The sequence below is a fragment of the Saccostrea echinata genome, unplaced genomic scaffold (genome assembly GCF_033153115.1).
Source record: "Saccostrea echinata isolate AGI-Se365-2 ecotype Australia unplaced genomic scaffold, CSIRO_AGI_Sech_v1 ptg000056l, whole genome shotgun sequence".
NCBI lineage: Eukaryota > Metazoa > Mollusca > Bivalvia > Ostreida > Ostreidae > Saccostrea > Saccostrea echinata.
The window spans coordinates 8,540,164-8,565,000 of record NW_026889805.1 but is presented as its reverse complement, the minus strand read 5'-3'; the positions used below and the strand labels follow the sequence as shown (position 1 = coordinate 8,565,000).

The 24,837-nt window shown below is 35.0% G+C and overlaps 1 protein-coding gene across 1 annotated transcript in view; it reads right to left on the bottom strand.

Annotated features, from left to right (window-relative positions):
- Positions 1-11,583, bottom strand: part of LOC133173587 (uncharacterized) — a 39,356-nt gene extending 27,773 nt beyond the window's left edge. Inside the window, exons 1-7 of the mRNA XM_061308567.1 lie at positions 11,385-11,583; positions 7,942-7,996; positions 7,727-7,794; positions 4,615-4,778; positions 3,418-3,615; positions 2,807-3,079; positions 126-389 (exon numbers count right to left, since the gene is read on the bottom strand). Coding sequence (XP_061164551.1) covers positions 126-389; positions 2,807-3,079; positions 3,418-3,615; positions 4,615-4,778; positions 7,727-7,794; positions 7,942-7,996; positions 11,385-11,410 — 1,048 coding nt within the window. The 5' untranslated portion in view covers positions 11,411-11,583. The remainder of the gene's footprint in view (positions 1-125; positions 390-2,806; positions 3,080-3,417; positions 3,616-4,614; positions 4,779-7,726; positions 7,795-7,941; positions 7,997-11,384) is intronic.
- Between the last annotated feature and the right edge of the window lie 13,254 nt (positions 11,584-24,837).

Genomic DNA, 24,837 nt, shown 5'->3' with positions numbered 1-24,837 from the left:
CGGACAGATAGATGGAAGCCTGACAAAATGTTATTAGAAAAGCTCCCTTAAGCCTTCGGCCCAGGTGAGCTAAAAATTTACATTTTTTAGATCCTTTTCTTTACTATACAGTATATACTACGTACTCATGGTTGCAGATTTAAATGTTCCAGAGATAACCTCCTTCTCTTCTATAAATATATAAACTCTGTAATCTGTGTCAAGGCCAATCTGATGGAAGACAAGGAAACTGGTGTTTTTCTTCAAATATTTTGTATTTCTCTGACCATGTTCATTAGCCATTGTAAGTATGAGGTTCCTATCCTGGCACTCTCTTGTTGCATTCCAATACACTATTACTTTATGGGGTATATTGGTGATGAAGCTCATGTTGTACAATTGGCAAGAATCTGTAAAATCAAAACAACAGACTTGTATTGGGACTAAACTAATTATACATCAATACTCTTCATTCAAAAGAAGATCCGCTGGTCACAAAACAAAAGTAGTCTTATTCGCCTTGATAAGACTGACAAAAAATTAAAAATTAAGTGGTCCCTTATTGAAATATTTTATTTTAAATAGTACTTAAGTCAAACAATAGATATATGGAACAACTGGACGCAATCCCTGGATGAATGCTGGTCACAGTTCAACAATATTGTATGTTAGATTTTAAATATGAATGCTGAAAATATATTACAGTTTTCTGGTCTTGTTATTTCATAATCACTCTATAATTTCATTTTTATCTATATTTTACATTGAAGTAGTTAAAGAAAATATATAGAATGGGGAGTCTCCCTGCATGCAAACTACGAAAGACAAGACATTTTTGATCTCATTTCCAAAAGGCAGTTTGTATTTTTACAAAAATATAAATATTTATAAATTAAGTAAAATCTCTATTTTCTCTTGAAATGTCCATGTTCACTTTACTCACACTTTTTTCATATTCTCTGTACTTCTCTAAAATTCTAAACATAGGTAATCAGAGATTACAGGATAACCTCAATGACTGTTATCTTTAAGTAAGGCAAAGTCCCACACTAAACTAATTATTTAGAAGTGTACAGCCCTAGATGCAACATTTATATAATTTTGGTCCAGGAATAGCTTGCAGTTACTTGGGAATGGACTTGTCCTTAAAACTTAACCTGGTCATTCATCTAGAAAATGCAGGTCAGAACTAGCACAAGCAGTCCATTAGTGTGCATCCCTTGATGCATCATCCATACATGTTTGGTCCAGGCAGGCTATTATTACTTGGAAATGGACCTGCTCAAAAAGCTTAACCTGGTCAATCATACAGAAAGCCTATTTCACATCCAGCATCTAAAGTAAGTCTGGTAGTGTGCATCCCTAGATGTATCATCAATGCATTTCTGCTCTATGAAGGGTTTTAAATTAAACTGAAATGAAACTGCTCCAAGACCCCTAACTTGCTCACTTACCCAGAAATATAAGTCAAATCCAGTATCTGAAGCAAGTCTGGTAGTGTGCATCCCTAGATGCAGCATTCGTCAAAGTTTGCTCCAGGTAGGGCTCAAATTTACACTGGGATGAACCCGCTGAAAAAAGTTTATTCTGGTCACTCATCCAGAAAATGAAAGTCAAATCCAGCACCTGATGCAAGTCTGATAGTGTACATCCTTAGATGCAAAATCCAAGCAAGTTTGGTGCAGAAAGGGCTTGAAGTTACACTGGAATGAGCCTGCTCTAAAATATTAAACTGATCATTCAACAAGAAATTATAGGTCAAATCCACCATCTGAAGCAAGATTAAGAGTAATTATCGATTGATGCATCATCCATGCAAGATTGATCTAGGGAGGTCTTGAAGCTACACTGGAATGAACTGGCTCCAAAAACTTTAACTTGGTCAATCATCCAGAAAATTTAGGTCAAATCCAGCACCTGAAGCAAGTCTGTTAGTGTGATTCCTTAGGTGTATCATCCATGCATGTTTGGTCAACATCTTGCTTATAGTTACTTTTGAATGAAACTGCTCCAGAACTTTAACCTGGTCACTCATCCAGAAAATGTAGGTCAGATCAAGCATCCAAAGCAAGTCTGGTAGTGTGCATTCTTAGATGTATAATCCCTGCAAGTTTGGTCAATATATGGCTTATTGTTACTTGGAAATGAGACCTGCTCCAAAAACTTTAATCTGCTCCAGAAACTTTAACCTGCTCCAAAAATATTAACCTGGTCATTCTTTGGCTAAAAATGCAGCAACTGAAACCTGGGACTACAATGAAACATACTAAAAACATCAACTTTTCATTTCTGATCAATATAACGCATAGAAGTACTTGAAAAGAAATCTGCTCCAAAATCTTTAACCTGGGACGCCAACACAGACGCAGACACTAAACTTCATTGATGTGGGCTAAAAAAGCTAAAACCAGCTAGTTTTTCTTATTCCAATTGAAATTTGTATGAATACCTGATCTGGTTTAGGACTCCATCTTCCTATCGGTCTGTCAAAAAATAGTGCCTTGATAATAAATTCTTGAATTCTTAATTGGTATGGATTCAGGCTCATATATTATTATCAGTCAAATAAATATGTGTCAAAGTCATGTCTCAAGGTTCCCAGAAGATTAGGTCAATGGGCAAGGAGATCATGAAACACTGTCATGTCCAAAGGTCAAATCATCAAGGTCCCCTAGTGAGGGTTAAAGATACAACTGGGATAGGAGATATTTTTTGCAAAAGCAAAAGAAAAAAAATCAGCGTTTTTATCCTCTCTGACTCAAAAGTAGTGGTTGTGAAATTCACAAATTCAGCCAATAGATTAACTTTCTAAATAATGAAAACAAACCTGTTAATTCTACATAAACTGGATCACTTTGCAGACTAGCCTTGTACTGGTTAAAAGCAGTGACTGTGATGGTGTAATTCTTCAGCACCTCTAATTTAGATATGATGAGTGAATTCAATGTACAGTTCAGTGACAGATTGTAATTATCATCACATGTGATATGGACTTTGTAACCAATGATAGATGTGTCATTTACTGGTGATGTCCAGCTCACATTTACAGCAGTGGTGTTCAGCACTTGAACATGAACATGTCCAGGCCTCTCAGGAGGATCTATGGAAGAAATCACTTTGTACAATAAACTGCACACACACCTTAAATATTACATGAAAATGAGAGCATCATGGACCACAAATATGTCACTTCTACCTTCTTGACAAATAAATTTGTGGATAAATGAAACTTTTAATGTAGTGATGAAATTATAGTCCATAACTTAATTCTCAAAAGATTTAGTTATATATTGAGGCTTGATGTAGAGTTTGCAAATCATGGCCTGAAGAAATTTATTTCTGTTTAAAACTTCCTGAAGAAATTTATTTCTTTAGAATTTTAACCTCTTACAATAAATATGGAATAAAGAACAAAATACTAATCTTTGAAGATCTAACCATGATCTGGAATGCACTTTGGAGAAGTAAAGTTGTTCCATGTCAAAGACTCAGGACACCGTACAACAATGTCCCCCTCCAGGTGGTATCCCCGTAAACACTTGGCGGCACACACAGCATATACCTCTACAGAGTCTTTCCATACATTCTTAGGACACATCCAGTAGCCATATCTTATTTCAGGTAGGGAACCACATGCTTAAAGCAAAGATATATGCTTTGTATCAAAGAACTAAATTAGTTACAAACTGGTTAAGTTTACTTCTCACAATCATATATTGCTAAGTAATGAATATAAAGTTGTTTTTAATAACGATATAAAGTTGCTAATCAGAACACTTTTGTTGTAGGTATTTATTCTTTAATTTATTTGTACAACCCTTATCCAAAAGTGAATTATAGTCCATTATTATTTTAAGAATATTTTGGGTTATTTGAATGTTACTTCCATTTCATTGGAAAAATATTGCATATTACAATTCATATCACAGCATGCTCTGAGTATGATTAATTTTTAAACCAAGGCAGGCTACTGACAGATAAGTTGACGTTATAGGGATTTCAGCATCCTTGTTTAATGTCAGCAATTTCATAAATTCTATGGTCATTGTAATGATCTTGTGAATAAATATAACCTATCATTGGGTCATATTATGGCTGATATATTTCATACCACTTGCTAGGTCTTTGTTTTACACTGAACATCTGAACATGACTATGGAATGTAATTCATCTCCCTGATCAATACATCATGGTCATCATAATGATCTTGTGAACAAATATAACCTATCATTGTGTCATATTTTGGCTGATATATTTCATACCAATTGCTAGGTCTTTATTTTACACTGAACATGACTATGGAATACTAATTCATCTCCCTGATCAATACATAGGGCTCACAGTGGGTGTGACTGGTCAACAGGGGATGCTTACTCCTCCTATGCACCTGATCCCGCCTCTGGAGTTCCCAGGGGTCCATGTTTTATGCTCTGTTCACAGATTTGTATTGCTTGCAGATTTTTTTAGATTGATCACTGTTTGTTATCTTCACCTTTTTCATAAAATAGTCAAAGATCAACCCTAATGTAAAGTATACATTGTTGGGATTTATTGGTCCTAGTAGGGGAGTGGTATTGCTATAGTAACACTGGGTTTTGTTTTTACCTGTAACAATGATGGTATATGTCTACTTACAAGGAAACAAGCCTGTGCCTGGATAACACCAAGGATACAACTTTTCTCCCTTCACAACAATCCCTTCTTTATTCTGGTTCTCACAGTGATCAGAAATTTCATACTTCATTCCATGAACATAATAGTGACAAATAAAGGTGTCTCCAGGATTTGTCCTTCCTATGCTGAAAATTAAAATATTTCCATTTTATTCTCTGTAATTCACTCCTTAAAATATTTTATTTCAGCTCTGAACAACTTCACATTAAAAAATATGGCATCTTTATAAAGAGCTGTTCAAACCTGGCCCCAGGATCATGAAACAAACTTAAACTAAAGTCAAATTTTTCAATCACCTGTAAAATGTTTACTAATTATTGAATTTATCTCTAAAGTTGCAGACAACAACACTTTTGTATAGCAATATTGAAAAATATTTTAATTTTGTGCAGATTGACTTTTACAAAAAACTAAAGAGAACATAAAGATTTTAACTTAAGCTTAAGATGTTTCATGATCCCAGGGCCAGATATTTCAATTTTTCAAAAGGTTTTGCCATTTGTGAATATAATCTAGTTTTAAATTGTAGCACAATTTGAGATTGTATCAATGTGTAATAATTAGTTGTGTTTAGATTGAAGGATTATGTACTAGTATGTTGTTGGTGGTGAGAATTCAAACAATAAAACTTCAATGAAGATGGCACACAAATACAATTTCATTTCATCCATGAAAATGTTTCAAGAGATGCCATGTGTTCATTTATTAAAAATGTTAGAAAAAAAATTTGTCTGCCATTCTCTTCTTTTCTAACACATAAGCTCAGACTTGACCCTTTATTGAGCGACTGCTGGTAAAGTTTTTTAATTCGACATACCAACAAGTGTGTCATTTTATCTAACTGTTGAGTTTTCAAAATCATGTGATGGTGAATGTGATCTGTCTTTCCAAATCACCGACTGTGATTTCCTGGATCCATATCTCCACTTTGTGAAATGGATAAAGTGCGTGGTATATGGTACATATGTACTACATGTACATAAATCTTTTTTCTTGCATATAAAAAAATTCATTTAATTCAATTTTTTGGGGTTATATAAATAAATAAATGTTGTATAATTGCTTGTTAAAATTTGAGGTTTTATAAACTATTAATAGAGGGGTAAATAATTTTTTTTAATCATAATTATCTTTACAGTAATTTGCTCCAAAGAGCTGGATCAGGTCACATTTACAGAGGTTGACCATCAGATCAAGCTTGATACATTTCATTTGACCTGATGATATACACCTGGCAATTCAATGTTATGAGCTCTTCTAAACCTGTCAAGGTAGCCTAGTGGTAGGGTGTTTGCCTTGTGATTGTGAGGCCCCGGTTCAATTCTCATATGTTGCACCGCGACATAAATATAGGTAATAGTGACTGTTCCATCTCCATTTTAGCATTAGAAGTGAAAGTTTAGGATCTTTCCAATGAGACCTTATAAACTATGGTCAATCAATCTTATCAAGTTGTTGTTATAATAATATACATGTATATAGAGCAATAACATGTAAATTAGCTTTCCTCTATATCATCCAGTAAATGTCATCATTTCCTTTCAACTCCTGGGAATTTACAGATTATTAGTGATTTTTTCCTTTGTTTTTTACTTTCTTTGAAAATGTGTAAACAAACATTCTGCTGGAAAGTTTAAGTCCATGACATTAATCAACCAAACAATTACACTTAATGTATTTACAGTGCTTTGGTTCCTGAAAAATGTTGTTAATAATGGAAAAAAGGAAATTAACACTAGCAACAATTAATTAGAGAACAATGCATTAACTTTTCTCTGTGATCTAATATGCATTTTCATTAAGGAAGTTGGGATTATAACTAACAAGAGGCCCAAGGGCCTTAACAGTCACCTGAGTATTATTGTATTTCGACATGCTCTCTGAAACATATTCCACCTTTATCATGCATATCAATTAATGTTGCCTTGTCCTTGTGAAAATGGGCAAGAATCAAGTTCACAACCACTTTTTCATACGCATCCTTTAAGATCTCATACATATATGTCTTGATATCTACATTTTATAAGTATCCTCCAGTCAAAATTTGTGATTCATTGACATTCAGTGAGTATAACAACAAAGAAATTCATAAAGACATAAAGGGGGATTGTTCACATTTGCAATACAATGAAATCAAAACAGAGCTGAATATGTTTTATTTAAGCATTGAATTCTTACTTTGGGATGCCATCAGTCCTATAACAGCACCTGGCTGTACTGACAAATTGAATAACACGTGTTAGCATGGTATGATAATTTGTTGGAACAGACATGTGCTGCTATTGACCGACAACATCCAAAAATAAGAATTCAACACTTACATTAATATATTTACATTCTCCAATTTCTCTTTTCATAATTGTTTATTTTGTTAATCTTTTTTTTAGGAATTTGGCGCCTTCAGAAAAGGTGTGCTTAATAGATGTAAGAGCCATTGTGATGTGGAAAGTTAGCCACTGTGACGTGAAAAGTTAAATAATGCAAATACAAAAAATGACAAATTAATTTTAAATGCACAGTTGTTATATTTCTATGATACCAGTAATTTAATACGGTAGGTGTTTTTATTTAAATTGAGCCAAAACAATACACATTTTGATGTTTCAGATTAAAGAAAATGCATATAGTTCTCAGTGTGTGTTCTACCGCGTGGTGACAAGGTTTCTTGTCTGTTATAGGGTACTGAATGTTGCAGATTTTCAATGGATTTCATAAAGAAAATCAACACTGAATGTGAATATTTTTCATTGACATGAAGTTGGTCACATGATCAGACTTTCTTGCCATATATAAGTACTGAAGAAATCAAAACAGAAATATCGGAAATAAGATATATATCATTTTTAGAGTTTCATTAAGATATGACATTCAGTCGGTACATGATCAAATCTACTATGATAACACCCTTTGGGCATTATAGGATCTGATCAGGTGACCAACTGCATGTCATATCTTCATGGAACTCTAAAAATGATATATACTATCTCACAAACTGAACAATTGATTTATAATCTAGGCTGAACAAGTGATTGACCAACTCAAAGACAGAAGTATTACAGTACTGATGACTTACTATCTCCCAGTCTCGCCTGTAGCCACTTGATAACGCTTTACTCTGGGATCTGCTTCTGTTGTTAAGACCTTATAAAGAAATATATGCACATTTAAAATTTAACACAAATTGTAAAGTGCATCTTCTTTAAAGGATAATTAAAATAGGACAGGTAAAATATTAAAGAAAAAAAAATATCATTGTCAGCATCAAACTGTTCCAAAAGAAAAAATTACCATTGCCAGCAGCAATCCAATCATCATTTTCATTATAACTCTTCTCGACGGTGTTCTAAAATATTAAACAATTGTTTATGTATGAAATAAATACAGAAAATAAAATTAACACTCTTTGTCAGTCTAGCTGTCTGTCCATTTGTCTTAAACTTTTCACATTTTCCACTTCTTCTCAAGAACTACTGGGCCAATTACATTCAACCACTTACCACAAAGTATCCTTAGGTAAAGGGATTTTTCAGTTTATTCAAATGAAGGACCACACCTCTTCCAAGGGAGATAATTACAAATTTAGTGAAAAATTAATGGCATCTTTTAGAAATCTTCTTCTCAAGAACCACTGGGCCAGAAAAGATGAAATATGTGGAGACATCCTCGGATAATGTTGATTCAAGTTTGTTCAAATCATGACCCCCGGGGGTAGGGTGGGACAACAATAGGCATTCAAAGTTTAATAAAGGAATACATACAAAAAATCTTTTAAAAATCTTCTCAAGAACTGCAAAGCCATAATTGTTCATATTAATTTTAAGCATCCTCAGGTAGTGTAGATTCAAATTTTTCAAATCATAACCCCTGGGGGTAAGGTGGGGCCACAATGTAAATGGGCAATCAAAGTTTAACATAGGAATACAAAGGAAAACTCTTTAAAAATCTTCTTCTCAAGAACAGCAAAGCCATGATTGGTCATATTTATATTGAAGCATCCTTAGTGGATTCAGGATTATGCAAATCATGACCCATGGGGTAGGACATGTTCATGATTTGAACAAACATGTATCTACCCGGTACCTACATTTAGGAAGGTTTCATAAAAAGATTCCTCTCTTTAGTTTCTTGGGAAGATTTTTTTAAATGATCCCATCCTATTTTATGCTTTCTAAATTATATCTGAAGGGTTGTAGCCCTTCGCTTGTTTAAACTTTTAACAAGCTTGGATGAAATCGCAGGCCAATGTCAATGTTCAGTTTATATAACTTCAATCTTCCATCTGGAAAATATGTCTCATTTGCATGCAAAATTTGAGCAACAATAGTGACATCTGTGCATGCAAGTTTGTTTAATGAATAAAGCTGTGGGCATTAGTAAATGGAAGTACTTCAAAAACTTCAATTTATGGTATTCACTCATCTAGACTGGGCAATTAAAGGACATTTCAGAGGAATTGCAAAAGGTGTGAATGGTGAAAGATTCCTAAGACATTTCAGCAAATTTCAAAGATTCATAGGACATTTTAGCGGAAGAAAAAAAAGTTACCTGTAAAAATTAATGAACATTTTAGCTGAATTCAAAAGGTGTGAATGGGCATATATTTACATCCACTGAATATTATTTCCTTTATTTCTTAAGAAAACCATTGCCCTTTTTCAGTCAGTAAATGACACTTAGCAAGCCACCTGCAAAGATTTCTTAAATTCTACTTCCACTTCCCCATTGGGTTGGGTTGGGTTAAGTTGGGGGGGGGGGGGCAGACTTTGCTGGCTAAGAATGGGTATATTCAGGGCTGTGGAAAACTACCAGTCATGCCAGCAAAACCGGCAAAAAATGCCTGTGACCGGTAAAAATGCTATCAATGTCGGTCCAAATGACCGGCCCCTTTTTGGGTTATAAAGGTTTTTTTGTTTTCCATTTATCATTGGTGCACTTCCCAGCTTAATTATCATACCTTATATACGATTGCGTAATTCTTTTTCTTTACATGAGATCGAGGCTGTAAATGAAAGCAAAACCAGCATGGTCTTGTGACCTATTAAATTTACAAGTGTGGCAGAATTAGGTAGAAAACATAAAGAAACAGATACAGACAAGCTTCGACTGAAAGAATTCAAACACCGTTGGGGAAAGCGGTAAATCTAGTACTTCTGACTGTCCCGGATTTCGTTTTTTCATCGATCATGTTGATACCTTTATTATCGATGCACAGAATTTCTTCAATTTTTAGACTCATTTTCTAGGTTAATATAATTCCAAAACGCATTTATGTTTCAAAAGAAATTACGTTTACTATGCTGAATGAGAATTGTCACCTGCCCAAATGAAATCTAGTATTAATTGTTATAAATGCAGAAAAAGGAAGAGGACTTGGAAATGGAGATTGAATTTTGTATTATTATTAATTAAATAGATGTGTAATTAAGTTAAAAAAAGTTATGCTTTTTTTTTTTTTAATTTTGTGACTTGCTATTTCGGACCGGCAAAAATCACTTCCGACAGGCTTATTTTGTCTTCTTGTCGGTCCAAATGACTGGCTATCTGAAAAAGTTTTCCACAGCTCTGACTATATATAATTCTACTTAACTATCCACTAAAATATTCACATCTTTATATTCTAAAATTCTGCTAATATGTCTTATAAATCTTCCACTAAAATGTCCAGAAATTTTCCGCTCAAACGTCCATTTTTTTTCTGCTAAATGCCCTCTCAATCCACTGAAATGTCCAATGCCATCCAGACCCTTGTAGGTCACATGTAAAATCTGAATTATGATTACAAGTATGCATCCTTAATGTTATCCTCAATGCAAGTATGCTGAACAAAAGAATATTATTATGCTTCCTTAAGTTTGTCTCAATATAAACAATTTTCCCTTAGTATATAGCGTAAGCATACTAAATTGTAGTATTTAGACAACAGTCAGCATAATAATAACAAAGATGTTGCATTTTGTGTATACTATGCCTAAACAGTTGTCAGGGTTGTCTAACCCTGACTACTATTTAGGCATAGTACATGCAAAACTTAACACTATTTTAAAAATAGCTACTAATAAATAAACTTGCTTGGAAACTTTATTTATACGATCATTCCTCCAAAAAATCTGGGTCGCAAGTGATTCAAAGCACTGTTGCATATCTCCAACCACAGCACAACTATTCCAATATAGAGCAAAATTTTCAACTTCCAAAATTGTAGGAAGAGTTTTAATGGTAATTAAACCTTCATGACAAACCACACTATTTTAAATTCCTTGGAAGTCCTAGAGAAGAGACCAAAATTCTAAAAGCTTTCTTGTGCATCTATTACATGGCTTATCAAATTTATATCGATATGTTTTGGGAAATTATGATGAGCTGCAATGACAAGCTAATTTTTTTAATCACACTAATCTAGGCCCTGGGGTTGAAAGTGAAATTCAAATTGTTTTCATGTATCTGCATATTGGTGCCACTGACAAAAGGACAGACTGGGAAACGAATAATGTACAGATACCTTCATGAAAAATGCAAGTATAATAAGATTTGTCACAAGGAACATAAAATCACAAATTTATGTATTTTTAAACAGAACAATATTTCTGAAACTTCCCCCATCTCTGGACAGAAATGAGGGAAGTACACATGTACTGACAATAAACATAAAACAATAACAGATATCAATACAATGAAAACAAATACATCAACAGAATACAATACAGTACACATGCACTACTGCATGTACTTACATAAGCGGCTCTGAATGCATGTACATGCTATCTGTTACAATCCATGTGCCTCCCGGGGTCTTTCTGAGGATAAACAGAGGTACACCCCTCAGTCAGCTATGTATCCCTCAATAAACTAGTCACTTTGACACTGCATGATATCATGTCTTCCTGTTCATGACTCTCAGTTCAGCTGACCCCCGACAAGGAAACAGAGCTCTGGAAATTATATTCCTTGTATTGAAAAAAACAAAAACAGAGAAAATTATTTTTTAAGGTCAAATCAACACAGCAAAATATAGCAACAAATTTGCATTTGTGCTCATAGCAAAAGCAAAGTTTGAAGGTCTAGCTGACAATCAAACACTGTTATTTCATATAAGTTGCCAAGACAATACAAATTCAATAAAAAAGATTTTCCTGTTCTGACAAAATATGTAACATAGTTATAGGATATGCTTGTTTTAGGTCAGTGATAAATGGATTTTATGTAAAATTTTGAGGTTTGCAAAAAGGGAATTGTAGGAGGGGAATAGATGGATATAAGTTGGTGCGTCACAGAGGAATTGAGGTGGAATTGATAGCATGGTGGTGGGGGGGGGGGGGGGGTAAGGATGGATATAAGATGGTGCATCACAGAGGGATTGAGATGGGATGGCAGGGTAGGGGGATAAGATTGTGTGTCATAGTGGGATTGAGGTGGGACTGATAGCATGGTTGGGGGGGGGGGGGGGAGATAAGATGGATATCAGATGATGCATTACAGAGGGATTAGGGTGTAACTTATAGCAGGGGTGGGATGGGGGTGGGGGTGGGGGTTAGATGGACATAAGGTGGTGTGTCATAGAGGGATTGAGGTAGGACTGATGGCAAAGGGTGGATTAGATGGATATGATGGTCATGGAGGAGACAAGAGACAGTGACAGGGGTAATCATCCTGTCTTCAAGTGTTCTTATATAAAACAGGGATAAGTCAGACATATATGTACGATATTGGTCTAAAATAATGCACACTCTCTCAGTATTTAAGTAGAAGAAATGGAGGTGGTATTTGGAGGATTTAATTGCTCCTTGATACCCCTTGTCTCATGTGAGAGCCTTGGTCAATATATCCCCTCATGTCTACTTCATTTTGCAGCACAAAGTCAAAATTAGGAGCTGCTGTTGGCTGAGGTACCAGAAATCTAGAACCCTCTGTCCATGGCTCCAACAATGACAACAGCTGCATGTAAAATTGTAAATAAGTCCAGTCAATTTATCATTAAACATCAAACCAATTGCAAGAGAATTTTCTTATTATAAATAAACTCTTGAATGTACAAAATAAATGGGGTAAAAAATCTAACAATACAGTAACTATAGAAAAGGGGCATGACTCAATTTTGGTTAAATTTTTAGTTTGTTTTTCTACTCTGAGGAAAGAAGAAGTGAATTAGACTGTGCATAATGACAATTTTAGATGCATTTAAATCTTTTGTACCAAGCAAAAAAAATTATAACAGATTATTAGGCCCAATATTTCAAAGTGTATGTTACATTTCCTCACCTCATTATATATTAAAATTTAAGGGTACAGATTATTAGAACACAGGCGATAAGCCAAGTTCTGTCTTTTAATCTTTCATTATATTTAGTATTTATGAACTATATTTAGTATTTATGAACTAAATGAAATAACCAATGCAGACTAAATCATAATTTAAAGGAAAATTATGAATTGTTGTTCTTTTCTAAAATCTGTTACTGTTATCTCTTGAAAAATGTTAATGTTTCAAAATAATCAAAGAAGAAGAAAGTTAAATTAATACATCCATTAAAAATTTGTATCATCTATGCAAGGTAATAATTTGAAAGTATCAACTAGAAATATGTCCATAGGACACGAATGCCCCGCCGAGGGTATATTAGTAATGCAACATAAAAATTTGTATTAGTGTATGAAATTTGATGAGAATATCTTGAAGAGTTTCTTTAAAATTGAAATTGAAATCTAAAAAGTTGGATATAGATGATAAATTCTCACATAATTATGTATAAGTGCATAAGATTACATAAATATATCTTAAATGGTTTCTTTAAAATAAGCAAAATGCAGATTTAAGAAAGGTATATCTATAAATAGAAAGGGGTGAATTCCTTTTTAAATTCTTGAATCGTGCTTGTCGTCGGCAAGGCAGCTATGACTCTTTCTTACACGCTTAAAAATCATTCGAAGTACATTGTAACTTTAAAATTACTTGTCAAGTTTAAATCAATTTTTAATGAAAATGATTCACTGACTCAGTCAGTCAAACTTATGGAGCTCTCTAAGGGTCATAAATGTATTGCAAGCTTAAAATGTGTCTCTTTCTGTTCTATTAATTTAACCATACAGACTGCTCCTTTCTTATATTCTGGCGCATGACCTCTTTAACAAGACACTTTTTCTCTGAAATAGGTATCCATAAACGCATTCATAACGTATGCTTTTCCGGATACGCCTCTAATAAAAAAGGTCACGTCCGTGATATTAAAGAGCCTTAGCACATTTGATAGGTTTTTACCTCCTCTAGAAGTGATTTCTTAAACACATTTTCTAACCATGAGTTTGCCATACAATCTTAGTTTATACATGTGTAAACTCGAATTACACAATAATGATATTTAAATGTTAATAGTTCCTTGTGTAAATGATAAAAAATGAAGATCATTGAGTTTCTTTGGTGTACACTGTAAAAGTGGAAACTTTGACGATGAGGAAACGTTGACGATATTGACGAATTTCTAATAATCGTCAAAGTTTCCACTCGCTATTTTTCTAATATACCGAAATCGTCAAACTTTCAACCCTTCAATTTAACCACCTTTACAGTAAAGTAAATATTGAGGTATGACAAAAGGATGACAAACTATTGTCTAAGACCACCCTTAAGCAGAAAAACATCATTTGAATAACTTTATTTTGAAATGACTGCACTTCATTACATTTAGATAATTAATTTTGGTTAATCATGATCTTCATATCGGAAATGATGAAAATATATATTCAATTTTTCTTCTCATATTAGCAATCTGTCTAAAATTTATCTATTCCCCATCATTGATATCGTGGCACATGGTATGATTGTTAGAACGTAAATGTGGTGCTCCCGATTTCGATCCCAACATTTTCCATTTCTGTCTTTTTTATTTTTTTTCCTTTGTGTACCTTTTCTGTGCTCTCTTTATTATGCTTTATAATAAACATAATTTCAGACAGTTATATATACATGTTACACTTTGAAAGTTAATCTCGGGAAGCGACATTTCTGAACTACACGTATTTCATTAAATTTTGCATATTCATTTGATTACTTTTACTGATTTCCTTAATCGTTTGTCTCGAAATTAGAGAAATGAACACGATGATCATTATAAGACATACTTGATACTTATACTAAGACATAAATTCCTCGCGTATATTTTGGAATCTACTGTGTATTGTGGCTGGGTTTTTTTTCTTTTTCTATCACACAGGCAATTTTTTAACCCAGAGTATAATAATAACACAAGGTATCCAACTCCGAACTACATGGAGTACCCCCCTCCCCCAGAATTGCATTCATTTACACTTTCAGAGGAAATCCCGGGCAGAGAGCAAAAGTAAAAAAAGGAATGGGTTTAAAAATTCAATTCCAGTGTTTAAATATTGAAGTGAATAAATAGAATTTGTTTAAGTCTGATTTTCCCTGCAAACATTACGATATTTATCCGATGTAATTTTAGAAACACAAAATCTCTGCCCGGGATTAGCACATACCATTTCATGGTTGAAGTCGACTTTTCCACTCGTCGAGCAGAGTTTTGACGCTGTTTACGGAGATGAAAGAAAATAAAGACAAGCATGCCATATATGGTTGTGTATAGATAAATTATCGTAGAAGACATAGGTGTAAACAGTTTGCCAGTGCATTTCCTCTGAAAGTGTAAATGAATGCTATTCTGGGGGAGGGGGGTACTCCATGTAATTCGGAGTTGGAAACCTTGTGCTATTATTATACTCTGGGTTAAAAATTTATTACAGAAACAAGTGCCTGTGTTCTACCAATATCCATATTCTCTTTAGAGAAGTGGACAGGCTTTGAAGGCGAAAGCCTGTCCACTTCTCTAAAGAGAATAACACTATCCATAGATAAATCAGAACGTTTGCGTTCAGTATTGGATGGCTAAATAAGATTATAATTTTGTACTAAGGGTTTTTAATGAAATTTTCTGTGATGACCTTGATTTGGGATTTTGAAATGTTAATTTTCAAATTTTGCGTTTAGAATTTTATGCCGTGTTCTGTATTTATTTAATTTCATTGTGGACGTATGTAGTGTTAAAAGGTCTTTTGAAATATTAACAGTGTCCATTACAGGCTTCTATAGATAAATATAAACATGATAGGAAATACCCAACAGTGGCTGTCAGCTATCATCCGCAACTGTACTCGGCAATGCTGGTACCGGACATCCATGACGTACCTGCTCACTAATATTAAAAACGGAATGTCAGAGCAAGATTTTCCGGATTGTTCAACGTATTAAACTGTATGTTGTTAATTAAGTATGGATTGTTTTTTTAAATGAAACATACAAAATGTGTTAATAATTAATCTACTTTATGGAAGGCTGTAATCGCCAAAACGGTAACAATAACTAGCTTAGTGAATATATCGCGGAAAATATATGTGTAAGCTTGACTATGCCTAAATCCATTGCATAGATCGCTATTATCTCTAAAAAGTAACATTTACTACAGCGTACATTTTGTATATCTATGACTGTATACCTGTGCCTGATATACAACATCTGCGACTGTACCTGTGCCGTACATACACACTACCACTGACTCAACCCGCGCTTGATTAACTTAACCCGCGCTTGATTAATAACATCCACAACAAAAAATTCTGTGGATTTTCTCCGATTAAGATTTAGACTGAATTCAATCAAAGCGCAATTAACGCTAATTTTTATATTACCCATGACAGTGATACCGAGACAAACGATGTCAGCAGTGATTAGGGAAGGATCCAAAACTTTTACAAATTTAAATTTAAAGCTTTATGTTCAGAGTACAATATGAGCCAGGTCTTTAATTTTTTTTTTTTTTTTTTGGGGGGGGGGGGGGGGGCTGGGGGCATGATTTCAATATCCTACGTGCTCAATAACAATGATGAATTTAAAATGAAACATGCTAGTATAATTATAGAAAATATACGAGTAAACAATAGACAAAGTAAAATAAAAAAGGAAATTAAAATAAATATTGGAATTAATTTGTAATCCTCAATTTTATGTTAGAAAGTATAAGTACGTCACAATATTATTAATTTCACCCATTTCATTGAACACGCAAGAGGTGTCAATGAAAAGCACAGGTTTTTTTCCCATAAATATATGTCTTACGATATTTATGGGTGGAATGGGCTAATCCACCCGTTTTCAATGTGTTATATATATAAACATCTCAAGTGCACCCCAGGAAGTAGCCTCCTATGCCCTGCATGAAAAAGAATAGTTCCTGACAAAAAACCTTTATTTATTTACAAAGTACATAAAATTTACTAGGCACAGGTATCAAAGTTGTAAAAATAGGCTGGAAGACCCCCCCCCCCCCAAAAAAAAAAAAAAAAAAAAATTCTCAAAAGAAATAAAAATTAATTTCATATGCATGAAACAATTAACATCTTGACTGGTCGATAACCGTGGTGTGATACATGGAATACGTAGGGTATGGTATTAAAATAATTGCTCATATTAAAGGAAATTAATGCTATAATTATCGATAACATCCGAAGAAAATATTTGTATAAGTAAATATTTTTATTAGATCCACCTCTCTAAGATTCTGCTGAACTGTCCAGACAACTCTAGAAATTTTACACCATGACTGTACCGGTACCTGATTGACAACATCCACGACTGTACCTGTCTAGTACACACACTTTATTCTACATCCATGACTGTACCAGTGCTTATAAACAACATCCCTGACTGTACCTGTGCCTTATAAACAATATCCCTGACTGTACCTGTGCCTTATAAACAACATCCGTGACTGTACCTGTGCCTTATAAACAATATCCCTGACTGTACCTGTGCCTTATAAACAACATCCCTGACTGTACCTGTGCCTTATAAACAACATACACGACTGTACCTGTCCAGTACACACACTTTATTCTACATCCCTGACTGTACCTGTGCTTATAAACAACATCCACGACTGTACCTGTCCAGGACACACACTTTATTCTACATCCCTGACTGTACCTGTGCTTATAAACAACATCCACGACTGTACCTGTCCAGGACACACACTTTATTCTACATCCATGACTGTACCTGTGCCTTATAAACAACATCCATGACTGTACCTGTCCAGTACACACACTTTATTCTACATCCATGACTGTACCTGTGCCTTATAAACAACATCCACGACTGTACCTGTCCAGGACACACACTTTATTCTACATCCATAACTGTATCTGTGCATTATAAACAACATCCATGACTGTACCTGTCCAGTACACACACTTTATTCTACATCCATGACTGTACCTGTGCATTATAAACAACATCCATGACTGTACCTGTCCAGTACACACACTTTATTCTACATCCATGACTGTACCTGTGCATTATAAACAATATCCCTGACTGTACCTGTGCCTTATAAACAACATCCCTGACTGTACCTGTCCAGTACACACACTTTATTCTACATCCATGACTGTACCTGTGCCTTATAAACAACATCCAAGACTGTACCTGTGCAGTATACACATCTTACTCTACATCCACGACTATACCTGTGCCTTATAAACAACATCCACGACTGTACCTGTCCAGTACACACACTTTATTCTACATCCTTGACAGTACCTGTGCTTATAAACAACATTCATGACTGTACCTGTCCAGGACACACACTTTATTCTACATCCATGACTGTACCTGTGTCTTATAAACAACATCCACGACTGTATCTGTCCAGTACACACACTTTGTTCTACATCCATGACTGTACCTATGCATTATAAACAACATCCATGACTGTACCTGTCCAGTACACACACTTTATTCTACATCCATGACTGTACCTGTGCATTATAAACAACATCCATGACTGTACCTGTGCCTTATAAACAACATCCATGACTGTACCTGTCCAGTACACACACTTTATTCTACATCCCTGACTGTACCTGTGCCTTATAAACAACATCCACGACTGTACCTGTGCATATATACATACTTTATTCTACATCCCTGACAGTACCTGTGCCTTAAAAACAACATTCACGACTGTACCTGTTCAGTGCACACACTTTATTCTACTTCCATGACTGCATCTTTACGTTATTAACAACATCCAAGAAAAGTTACTCAAGGCTCTACTAAAAGTTTGTTCTTTCGTCGTTTGTGACCCGAACCCCCACCCCCAATGCAACCCCCACCCCGTCAAAAAAATTGAATCATATGCCTGCAAGAAAGCTTGGGATTTAGTCTTTTTTTAAGAGGAAATACTCCTTCTTTCGATATACTCCATCCTCGCCTTTACAACTTCTGCCAAGTTTTATTATTATTGTAGAAGAGTTTATAAGTAATGGATTAATTATTTTAAAACCAGTCTCAAAAAGTTAACTGCTCATTTAAAACTCTTCTCATAAAGAGGGGGAAGAGTTAGACAATTTTATAAATTGAAATCGGGCTTTAAACATAACAAGTGATCCAGATTTTCAAATACTCATGGAAATGGATAAATAACCATCAAATCTCTCCGTATGTTTAACGTATGTAAAAGTCAACTGACATATTAGATTCATTGGCAATAAAATGACTATTTTTGCTGCTTTTAGTCTGTAAACATATGTTCTACACCCTCATCAACCCCCCCCCCTCCCCAACAACCCACTCCACTGAAACAAGAAACAATTGGTATAAATTTGAATTTGTGAAATAACAATTCATAATACTTTAAAAGAAATTGTTGTTTCAGTGAGGGGGGGGGGGGGGATAAAAATATTTTCCATTGATTTCTATAGAGATGAAGTTGTACCAAAATTATAGACTTATCTCTCTTTGTTTTCCCAAATAAGTTATGTTTTTTGATAAAATTCACATAAATATTCGGTATATAAATATGAAATATGAAAAAAATCATTTCAATATGTCAACTTTCTAAATTAACTCTGCGATAGGTGGCAGAATTTTACTATCATTCTTGCTATCATATGGTTTACTCAGTATTCAAGCATGCGTATTAAAGCTATTGAGACAAGCTTTCTGCATTAACAATACTAGTCCACTACCGGCAAGTGTAATCTGGTTCCCATTAAAAATTGAAAATGCTGTAATTCTGTCAAAAAATCATTGAAGCGGAACATAATGCAAACTTGATCTGTGACTCATCAAGATACACTCACATACCAAAAATCAACTCAATATCTGCAAACGTTTGGGAAAAAAGTGTGGAAAACCCTTAAAAATTAAAAAGATTGTAATTCCCTCAAAAATCAATGAAGCAGAACGAAATTAAAAACTTGATCTGTAACTCATCAATACACACTAACATACCAAAATCAGCATAATATTTGCAAGCGTTTAGAAAAAAGTGCGGAAAACCAAGTGGGACAGAGTGACAGAGGGACAGCTAGGCGGACAGTTTGACAGACAGACGGACGGACAGACTCAGAGGAAACCTATCGTCCTCTCCGGTTTCAATTTATTTTATTAGTCCCCTACCGGTGAAACCGGAGGGGACTATAGGTTTCCTCTGAGTCTGTCCGTCCGTCTGTCCATCTGTCTGTCTGTCTGTCCCACTTGGTTTTCGCACTTTTTTTCTAAACGCTTGCAGATATTGATGAGCTGATTTTAGCATGTGAGTGTATCTTGATGAGTTACAGATCAAGTTTGCATTTCGTTCCGCTTCAGTGCTTTTTGACGGAATTACGACCTTTTCATTTTTTCAGGATTTTCCGCATTTTTTTCTAAACGTTTGCAGATATTGAACTGATTTTTGGTATGTGACTTTACCTTGATGAGTTATAGAAGAAGTTTGCATTTCGTTCCGCTTCATTGATTTTTGACGGAATTATGACATTTTCAATTTTTAACGGGAACCAGATTACACTTGCCGGTAGGGGACTAGTATTGCTAATGCAATACTCTCAGAATGCTTGTTCTTGTTGAAAGGGCAGATTACTCTATTTGCATAAATGTACCACAAAATTAGAACTCTTTAGTGTGCAGTGTATAGAGGGCTCTTAAGCACATGAAAAAAAAATCCAACTTTTTCCTCATTTCCCCCTCCTGTTTAAGTCATGTTTCATATTGGGTTATTATACCCCCGCTCCGAAGGAGTGGGGGGTATACTGTTTTACCCTTGTGTGTCTGTCTGGCTGTCCGTCTGTCTGTCTGTCCGTCTGTCTGTGTGTCTGTCTGTCTGTCCGTAACAAAATTTTCGTCACAGTTTTCCCAGCAACTACCCATCGCAGATGCTTGAAATTTTAGCACACTCTTTGTTTAGGCATGCCATATTGTGGGATTCATTTTTGTACGAATCTGATGTCAACTTCTTGTTCATTCTTGTGTCTGTCCATAACTGAACTTGTGTACATTCACGTCAAAGCGGGGGTATTACTAGTGAGCATTGGCTCACAGACTTCTTGTTTTTTTTTATTTCTTTTGGATGCCATTTAAACATTGAATTGTGAAGTGTAGATACATGTAGTATTACATGTACTGCAATAATTATTTTCGATAGGTCTTTCTTTGTTAACACGATAAAATGCACTGTTCCATCCTAAAATGTTTTCAACTATGAAAACATTTTTACACCATCTTCTGTGCCAACCCCAAAGTTGCGGGGTATTATTATCATAGTTTACAACTGATTATACGTCAAACGTATACGACAAACGTTTATTAAAATTAATTAAAATTAATAATAGTAATTGGCTATATGTTGACTTATAGCTTTGAGTTTTCCACCTGTACACTGATGATTAATTGTGTCTCGAACTTGATTCTAATTGATTTTCATGGTCAAATTTTAAGAGTAAAGTACACACTTAAAGATCAAAATTTGTGAGTGAAATAAAATTGTTTAAATATTGTTGTTTTTTATGGTAGGATGGTCCAAATACAGTATACAATACGTACCTCTTAAACGCTGAGAAGTTTATTGTGTGTAAATCTTGATTATAAGGCATACGTACAGTCATAGATGTAGTGTGTGTCATACGCAGGTACAGCTGTGGATGTTGTTTATAAGGCACAGGTAAAGTCATGGATGTAGAATAAAGTGTGTGTACTGGACAGGTACAGTCGTGGATGTTGTTTATAAGGCACAGGTACAGTCATGGATGTAGAATAAAGTGTGTGTACTGGACAGGTACAGTCATGGATGTTGTTTTTAAGGCACAGGTACAGTCATGGATGTAGAATAAAGTGTGTGTACTGGACAGGTACAGTCGTGGATGTTGTTTATAAGGCACAGGTACAGTCAGGGATGTTGAATAAAGTATGTATATATGCACATGTACAGTCGTGGATGTTGTTTATAAGGCACAGGTAAAGTCATGGATGTAGAGTAAGATGTGTGCACTGGACAGATACAGTTGTGGATGTTGTTTATAAGGCACAGGTACAGTCAGGGATGTAGAATAAAATGTGTGTACTGCACAGGTACAGTCATGGATGTTGTTTATAAGGCACAGGTACAGTCAGGGATGTAGAATAAAGTATGTATATATGCACAGGTACAGTCGTGTATGTTGTTTATAAGGCACAGGTACAGTCAGGGATGTAGAGTTAAATGTGTATACTGGACAGGTGCAGTCGCGGATGCTGTTTATAAGGCACAGATACAGTCAGGGATGTAGAGTTAGATGTGTATACTGGACATGTGCAGTCGTGGATGTTGTTTATAAGGCACAGATACAGTCAGGGATGTAGAGTTAGATGTGTATACTGCACAGGTACAGTCATGGATGTTGTTTATAAGGCACAGGTTCAGTCATGGATGTAGAATAAGTGTGTGTACTGGACAGGTACAGTCGTGGATGTTGTTTATAAGGCACAGGTACAGTCAGGGATCTAGAATAAAGTGTGTGTACTGGACAGGTACAGCCATGGATGTTGTTTATAAGCACAGGCACAGTCATGGATGTAGAATAAAGTGTGTGTACTGGACAGGTACAGTCGTGGATGTAGAATAAAGTGTGTGTACTAGACAGGTACAGCCATGGATGTTGTTTATAAGCACAGGCACAGTCATGGATGTAGAATAAAGTGTGTGTCCTGGACAGGTACAGTCGTGGATGTTGTTTATAAGGCACAGATACAGTCAGGGATGTAGAGTTAGATGTGTATACTGGACATGTGCAGTCGTGGATGTTGTTTATAAGGCACAGATACAGTCAGGGATGTAGAGTTAGATGTGTATACTGCACAGGTACAGTCATGGATGTTGTTTATAAGGCACAGGTTCAGTCATGGATGTAGAATAAGTGTGTGTACTGGACAGGTACAGTCGTGGATGTTGTTTATAAGGCACAGGTACAGTCAGGGATCTAGAATAAAGTGTGTGTACTGGACAGGTACAGCCATGGATGTTGTTTATAAGCACAGGCACAGTCATGGATGTAGAATAAAGTGTGTGTACTGGACAGGTACAGTCGTGGATGTAGAATAAAGTGTGTGTACTAGACAGGTACAGCCATGGATGTTGTTTATAAGCACAGGCACAGTCATGGATGTAGAATAAAGTGTGTGTACTGGACAGGTACAGTCGTGGATGTAGAATAAAGTGTGTGTACTGGACAGATACAGTCGTGGATGTTGTTTATAAGGCACAGGTACAGTCATGGATGTAGAATAAAGTGTGTGTACTGGACAGGTACAGCCATGGATGTTGTTTATAAGCACAGGCACAGTCATGGATGTAGAATAAAGTGTGTGTACTAGACAGGTACAGTCGTGGATGTTGTCAATCAGAAACCGGCACAGTCATGGTGTAAAATTTCTAGAGTTGTCAGGACAGGTACAGTTGTGGATGTTGCATCCCAAGAAATTCCTTACGATTTTCTTTGAGCTGAACACAATAAAGGTGCTATTAACGCTATTCACCGATATTCCCTATAGATTGATTCCAGACAATTGATTGCAGAATCTTAGAGAGGCGGATCTAATAAGAATATTTACTTATACAAATATTTTCTTCGGATGTTATCGATAATTATAGCATTAATTTCCTTTAATATGAGCAATTATTTTAATACCATACCCTACGTATTCCAGGTATCACACCACGGTTATCGACCAGTCAAGATGTTAATTGTTCCATGCATATAAAATTAATTTTTATTTCTTTTGAGAATTTTTTTTTTTTGGGGGGGGGGGGGTCTTTCAGCCTTTTTTTTTTTACAACTTTGATACCTGTGCCTAGTAAATTTTATGTACTTTGTAAATAAATAAAGGTTTTTGGTCAGGAACTATTCTTTTTCATGCAGGGCATAGGAGGCTACTTCCTGGGGTGCACTTGAGATGTATATATATAACACATTGAAAACGGGTGGATTAGCCCATTCCACCCGTATATATCGTAAGACATACAAATGTATATTTATGGGAAAAAAACCTGTGCTTTTCATTGACACCACTTGCGTGATCAGTGAAATGGGTGAAATTAATAATATTGTGACGTACTTATACTTTCTAACATAAAATTAAGGATTACAAATTAATTCCAATATTTATTTTAATTTCCTTTTTTATTTTACTTTGTTTATTGTTTACTCGTATATTTTCTATAATTATACTAGCAAGTTTCATTTTAAATTCATCATTATTATTGAGCACGAAGGATATTGAAATCATGCCCCCAGCCCCCTCCCCCCCTCCCCCACCCACCCACCCCCCCAAAAAAAATTAAAGACCTGGCTCATATTGTACTCTGAACATAAAGCTTTAAATTCAAATTTGTAAAAGTTTTGGATCCTTCCCTAATCACTGCTGACATCGTTTGTCTCGGTATCACTGTCATGGGTAATATAAAGATTAGCGTTAATTGCGCTTTGATTGAATTCAGTCTAAATTTAAATCGGAGAAAATCCACAGCAGTCATTCTACAAAAACATGACCAATAAAGATTTTTTTATGTCGCTTGCAAATTTACCGTTGTAATATCTTAATTATAAATTTAAAGGTCAATTTCAATTCTAAGACTTAAAATACACACATGGTTTTGTAAATATTCACCGATATATATGCAGTTAAAGTTTTAACATGAACATAATGTAATTTTGAAAAACGTATTCCACTGCAAATCTTAATGTCGCTTCATTTATATACAAATTTCAAGATGAAATTTTCAGCCGTAAAATCGTTCCGAATAGAGTGCAATGAATGTCAAAAAATGTCTTTTATCCTATATAAAAAGAAGTCAAACCACTTCTCGC